The 7056-nt window shown below is 45.5% G+C and overlaps 1 protein-coding gene across 1 annotated transcript; it reads left to right on the forward strand.

Annotated features, from left to right (window-relative positions):
- Positions 1 to 492: 492 nt before the first annotated feature.
- On the forward strand, positions 493 to 3891 carry LOC125522518 (electron transfer flavoprotein subunit beta, mitochondrial). The gene is made up of 6 exons (XM_048687571.1): positions 493 to 1069; positions 1156 to 1257; positions 1970 to 2066; positions 2206 to 2315; positions 2807 to 2873; positions 3612 to 3891. Exons 1-2 carry the CDS (start codon positions 794 to 796, stop codon positions 1171 to 1173), a joined length of 294 nt encoding a protein of 97 aa, XP_048543528.1. The 5' UTR covers positions 493 to 793; the 3' UTR covers positions 1174 to 1257; positions 1970 to 2066; positions 2206 to 2315; positions 2807 to 2873; positions 3612 to 3891.
- The last annotated feature ends 3165 nt before the right edge of the window (positions 3892 to 7056 follow it).

The raw sequence follows: 7056 nt of genomic DNA on the forward strand, positions 1-7056 counted from the left end.
ATGAAAAATGGTTCTTTTGAGCAAAGAAAATGAAAACCTCCCAAATCAACATTGTTTGTCATGCCTAAATACACACATGTACAAAATATTGGTTTATTTAAACTAACTATAAGAGGTTAAATGTTTGCCTAAATAAGAGGTACAAACTATAAGAGAAAAAAACAAAAAATGCTTAATTCTGATTGGTGGAACCAGCTATGGCATGGATCAGTGACATGGCAAACATCTGTCCATCCATCCGTCCGTCCGTCCATCGACCCCTCCGCTCTCTCAGCTAACCCGATCCACCCCTCTCTCTCGCATAGGTAACCCTAGCGATCCACCTCTCCCCTCCCCCCCCCTCCCCTCGCGCAGTCACCACCCCCCCCTTCCTTTCTTTATTCCCACCCCCCCCACCGCCGCCGCTGCCGCCGGCCTACGCCATCCCCCCACACTGCCGCCCTGAAACCCCCTCCTCACCTTCTCTCCCCAGTCGAGCCGTAGCAGGTGAGGCAGAGGCGGCAGCCAGATCCGCCGCGTTGCTTCCGGATCCGCGCCCTCCCCACCACCGGTTCATCTCCAATCCCGCCACCGACACCCACCCCCACCCCCACAGGCGACCTCCCCTAACCCCATCACCACCGGCGACCTCCCTCCCTTGCTCCTCAACCCAACCCAATCCCGATTTGATTCAGTTCAGAGACGAATCCCCTCCTACATCGCCGCTGCGGCCACACACTGCCAATCCCCTCACTCCACCACGCCTTCTTCTTGTCCTGATTCCCGGACGGGCGTCGACACGGCCAGCGTCAAGATGTCCATGAACCCCTTCTGCGAGATTGCCGTGGAGGAGGCGCTGCGGCTCCGCAAGGCCGGCGCCGCCTCCGAGGTCGTCGCCGCCACCGTCGGTCCCGCGCAGGCCGCCGACACGCTCCGCACCGCACTCGCCATGGGCGTCGACCGCGCCGTCCACGTCCTCCACGACCCCGACCCCGACCCCGCCCGCCCGCTCCTCCCACTTGCCGTCGCCAAGATCATCCGCGCCCTCACGCTCCAGGAGACCCCCGGCCTGCTCATCCTCGACAAGCAGGTTCTCAGATCGGCCTCGATTCAGTCAGTTTTTTGCCTCATCTTTCATGGTGTCTAACTTGCTCCGCTTCCTGCCTGCGCGTGCAGAGTGCTCCCTCCAGGTGAAGTCGCCCACCGCAGTGCCAAGGGATTCGTCTCCGAGGACGAGTTCCTCTCCATCCCGGAGTTCTCCACCAACCGCTCTCCAAGGTCCGTCCCTCCCCCTCCCCCTCCCTCTCTCGTCGCCGAGACGGGCAATTTTGTTCCCCTGCTCGCTTTGTCCCCGTCGTGCCACCTCCAGATGACTCACTAAATGACTGTAGTACCAGTGCGTGCCTCTTGTTTTTATGCGCTGTCCTTGGATTACACACACAACACTTGCCTCTACTACTATTTTCCTAGTGGTATTGTATACAGCTCTGTCCCCACTCAGTTTTTCCACTAATTGGGAAAAACTAATCCAGCATTATACCAATCACAGAACCTGTATGCAATCGATCGGCATAGGGAGTTTTACCATACATGTGGAACCTGAATATCTCTATGAAGCCAAGCACCTTCCACATCTGCTTGGAAAAAGCTCTTGTTATCTTTGATTGGGTACGGACGGAGTCATAGTTTTCAAAGACTGGTATAATGCTTTTTGTCAAATACGTAACACTTATCATAGACCACAAAAATGTCCATATAGATCATTTCTACTGAAGATTTGCATCTCATTTTTCTTCCCCAGTAAAACTTGGTGTATCTAATTTGTACATATAGTGTAGTTTTTCCAGCAAAACATGACCTCCCTTGCAAATAACATAGCCCTGTTGACTTTCTTTACTCAGTTTGACTGTTTTAGTTATATTTAGGAGATTCAGCAGTGTCAACTATGGAGGTGAGACTGATTTTGAGCTTCCATTTCTTCTATTTGCAGAGGTTGCTACGTATGGTTGATGGATTGAACTTCAAGGAATTTGTTTCTTTTCTCTCTACCTTCAGCGCAAGGGCCAGCCTTCAGCAAAAGATTGAGTGTAATGCTCATCACGTTTCTTTTCCTCTTTTTGCTGTCTATCTTGAAAGGAGTGTATGTTGGTTTGGGTCTCTCTGATCCTTATGATGACTACTAATTTGTTGGTCCGGTGTTGATCTGGTTTGTGTTTCATTGAGTAGTGATATTTAAGGTGTATGACATTGATGGCAAGGGGAAAGTATCCTTCAAGGACCTGGTAGAGATTTTACGAGACCTAACAGGCTCATCCATGTTAGAGAAACAAAGAGAGGTTCTGATTTGATCCAATCCTATATTTCATTGCATAGTACTACATTCACTTGCAAGTACACTTGATAAATCAACAAGAACAAATGTGGCTCTTTCCTTGTTTCCTTTTCAAATAATTAGTACCATGCCATCATAAACACATCAAGTGTGCATAACTTGTTTCCAAAGTGAAGGGAACCCTGACACTAAATTGTAGGTTTCTTCATTGCAGTAAATGTTCAGAGTAGCATGCTTCGTAGTGCAAATTCCTATGTTCATATTTACTACTACCTCTGTTCGTAAATATAAGACTTTTATTTACGAACAGAGGAGCATTAGCTAGAAAATATAGCCTTGTGTGGAACCAATCCTTGTGTATCTAAGAGCTAAACAAACATGCCATACGAGGAAATGGAAGGCTTGTGTAGTTTCAACTGTTCGTTGCCAATGATTAATCATCTTGTTTGTTTTTTGGCTGCATCTGACATACATTCTTATGCCTATTTACTCCAGGTCAGGCTCACGTTTCGTGGCTGAAAGGAAAACGAGCCTATGCTTGCACCAACATTATTAGAATGAGGTGTGGGCATGTATCATTTTTTAAACTCTGCTATCTTTTCCCAAGTCTTTATTATCTTGCCTAGCCTTGTACTGATATGTATTGTTTGCTGCTAATTACCCAAGATAGTGTGTGATGTTAAGGACAACCTGAGAACACATGCCTAAGCTTATAAGATATGGCATGTGACAGTGCTGCTGCTATTTGAATGCTTCTACTGCTAGCTTCTTGCTTGAATAGGTGTGCACTTGTGCTGGTGGTGGTGCTGCTTGTGCTGCTAACAAAATTGAATATAATCATTCTTGTTGGATCGTGCAGACATGTATTTGCTGCTAATTCTTGTGCTGCTAACACATTCTTGTACTGCTCATTCTTGTGATGCTTAAGCTGTTGATTGCCTAATTTTATTCATCGTCTCCAGAATAAATTCATTTGATTGTCTGATACATCTCCACTTAAATACTCATAATGCTACTGTCTAGGTTTTGTTCAATTGGACTGACTATATATCTCTTGTTAAAATTGTGGTCTTGATCTTTTGTTTAAACCTGAGACATCATGCATAACTAGCTCTTCCTTTTCAGTCTAAACCTGAGACCTCTTTTGTTCTATATTCAGATCTGACTGATGGCCATAGTGTTGTTTTGTGTGCTTGATAAACCTGAGACTTCTTTTTATTGTAATATTGAAGTTGTTTGGTTCTGGCCTTAGCAGCAGTACACTCTAATTTTGGTGGCCTTTATGTTCATTCTTTTACAGGAGCTCCAAGCCTATTTTTTTGGAGTGTGAAGCCGTGAAGCCAAGTGTGAAGCGGTACTTAGCAAAGAGTTTTTGGTTCTGTACTTAGCAAAGAGTTTTTTGTTCTGAAGTGTGAAGCCAAGTGTAAATTGTAATATTGTAAAAGTCTAATGTAGTGTTAATTAATTATATCTGTTCTGTCCTATTTGAAATAATGATTATGTATGTTGAAAAGATGTGAAATGGAAACTTGACCAGTGGGACCCAGTTATGAATATAATCTGAGAAATTTTGAAATTTATGACATGTGTGACTGATCTATGGCATTATGACTAGTGGGACCAGTGCCAAAATATAATTATTGAAATAGAAAATAAATGATTGTAAGAAGGCCAAGGCCAAAAATAAAGAAGCTGAAATATTGGGTTTGGCCCATGTAGCCCACAAGAATTAACTTGGAAAAAAGCTTGAATTGTTGGGCTAGGCCCATGTAGAAAATCGAATTGGACCGGGCTGATTCTTGTGCCACATCAGATTGCCACGTCGGATGCCTACGTGGCCTGGGGAGGCTGCTAGTGATCAAAACAAAACAATAGGCATATTTTGGTCGTAAACGTCTACGACCTTCTCACAGAGAAGGCCGTTAATTTCAATTTACGACTGCCAGCTTTTGACCTTCTGTTTTTGGTCACAAAAAGGTCGCAAATGAAAAACAATGACCTTTCAGTGACCAATAGTCAGGGTCACAAGTTGGCATATTTCTTGTAGAGCACGGTGGGCGCCAACTGTCGTGGTTCTAAGCCTGACAGTAGAATAGGGGGGTAGGAATGTAGAGGCAAGATCCTAGCTATGGAGGAGTTGTACATGCGAGTTTTACGAGTTCAGGCCCTTCTCGGAGGAAGTAATAGCCCTACGTCTCGAAGCCCGGAGGCGGTCGACTGGATATATGCGTGTGAATTACAAAAGGTGCGAACCCTTGTCCCAGAGGAGGGGAGTGGCTTATATAGAGTGCGCCAGGACCCCAGCTCTCCTCCGTTACACAGAGTTCAATGTTCATAAAGGAGGAGTGTTACTGGTAACGTCCGGAGTAAAGTGCTATAAATGACTATTAAAGCTATGACTTAAATCCCGACCGTTGCGGAGTGAGTGGCTTCACATCTTCTGGTGGTCGAATGGTTGTTCGCATGGTCGAGTGTCTTCAAGGTTGTCAAGTGGAACAAAGCTTCATGGTAGAGTGGATGATGATCTCTCTTTGACTGTTTCTGGTTCTTTTAGAGATGTCCTTGGGGAGGGTATCTTGGACAGATCCATGACCCTACCCTAGGTACATAGCTTCATCACCAGCCACCTGTGTGCAAAGCACGTCGGTAGAACCAGTCTCATAAACACGGTCATGTAATGTCAGTCTGGGATGCTTCATGCAACAATACCGTCGAATCAAAGTAAGACTTTGGTGGTAAGCAGTATGACTATTATCGCCCACAACTCTTTGTGTTCAACTCATGCATATCACCTACGCATAGACCTTGCTCGGATGCGACTGTTGGGGATTGTTGTAAGTGCATCTAGTGCCACCCCTAGTTGGTTTTGGAGTATTGACGACAAACCTAGTTGAGGGACTAATGTGTTTGTGAGAATTGCAGGAAAACACAGGTAGAAGTCCATCATTGATTCGGTTTCACTACCAGAGATGACCCCTAAAAATGTATGAAGACATTGAAGACAAAGGTGGTATATGAAGATATTCACATTGAAGACTATGACAAAAGAAGACACGTTATGAAGCCTATGGAGCTCGAAGACTTAGATCTTTCGTAGTTCTTTTTATTCTGTGTTGAGTCATAGGAACCACCGTACTGTTAAGTGGGGTCCAGGAGAACCAGTCAGAATGACTGAAGTGATGCCTAAATCAAAAACCTATGTCTTCGAGTGAAGACAATGAGAGCGAATCTTGTCCAGAGCCGGACAAGTCAGCTTTGCTTGCAGCCCAAGTAAAGTTGCCATGAGAGTTCGAAATCTGACCGTTGAGACACGTGTCAGTTCCTTAGTGACCCAGGGTCATTTTGGACAAATCAGGTCGGGTTGCCAAGTGGCTATAAATAGCCCACCCCCACAACCATAAACGGTTGGCTGCTCAGATTTCAGTGCACGGCTTTTGTCGTTTAAGAGCAACCCACCTCGAAGCCTTTGAGAGAAAATTCCTAGTGAGGAGAAAAGCCCTAACCACCCAGAGCCAGAGCAAATTGGGCATCACTTAGGTCTTCTTGTCTGTGATCTGAAGACTTATTACACTTGAGGACTGTGAATCCTCCAGACGGTTAGGCGTCGCGTTCTGAGCATCCAAGAGAAATTGTGGATTGCCAGTGAACGAAGTCTGTGAAGGTTTGGGAGTCTACCTTGAAGACTTACCAGAATGATTGGGAGAGGACTAAGTGACCTTAGCTCAAGGAGAATACGGTGAGGACTTGGTGTCCTGAACTGTGTGTTCAGGACTGGGTGTCCGGGACTGTGTGTCCTAAGGTTTAAATACCTAGCCGCTCCAACCAGACGTACAGTTGTCACAGCAACTGGAACTGGTCCAACAAATCATTGTCTTCAACGAGTCACTGGTTTCATCTTCACTTCCCTTTTTCTTATTGTTATTCGTTGTGAAGCCATTGCATGCTTGCTCTATCTTTTGTCTTCACAACATGAATGTATGATCTGTTTGGCTTCATAACTTCTTCCTACCTGATCCTTATTACATCTCAGCTATTTGTCACTGTACTTTCACTCTATTGAATATTTGACCATGGCTGGCCTAGTGTAATCTAACTTCCGCTGCATAGTGATAGGCATAATTTTCACTGTGTGTCTTCATAACTTCCACGTTTTGAAGACTCTCATAAAAATCGCCTATTCACCCCTCCTCTAGTCGATATAACGCACTTTCAATTGTAGCATGCAATTGCAAAAAAATTCCTACAATCACGCAAGATCTATCTAGGAGATGCATAGCAACGAGACGGGGAGAGTGTGTCCATGTACCCTTTAGACCGAAAATGGAAGTGTTAGGTTAACGCGTTTGATGTAGTTGAACGTCTTCACGATCCGACCGATCCATGTACGGGACGTACGGCACCTCCGTGTTCAGCACACGTTCAGCTTGATGACGTCTGTCGGTGTCAAAACCGGCGGATCTCGGGTAGGGGGTCCCGAACTGTGCGTCTAGGCCGGATGGTAACAGGAGGCAGGGGACACGATGTTTTACCCAGGTTCGGGCCCTCTTGATGGAGGTAAAACCCTACGTCCTGCTTGATTGATATTGATGATATGGGTACTATAAGAGTAGATCTACCACGAGATCAGAGAGGCTAAACCCTAGAAGCTAGCCTACGGACTAAAACTCTCCGGTTTATATAGACATCGGAGAGGGCTAGGGTTACACAAAGTCGGTTACAATGGTAGGAGATCTACATATCCGTAT

This window comes from Triticum urartu, chromosome 7, assembly GCF_003073215.2.
Source record: "Triticum urartu cultivar G1812 chromosome 7, Tu2.1, whole genome shotgun sequence".
NCBI lineage: Eukaryota > Viridiplantae > Streptophyta > Magnoliopsida > Poales > Poaceae > Triticum > Triticum urartu.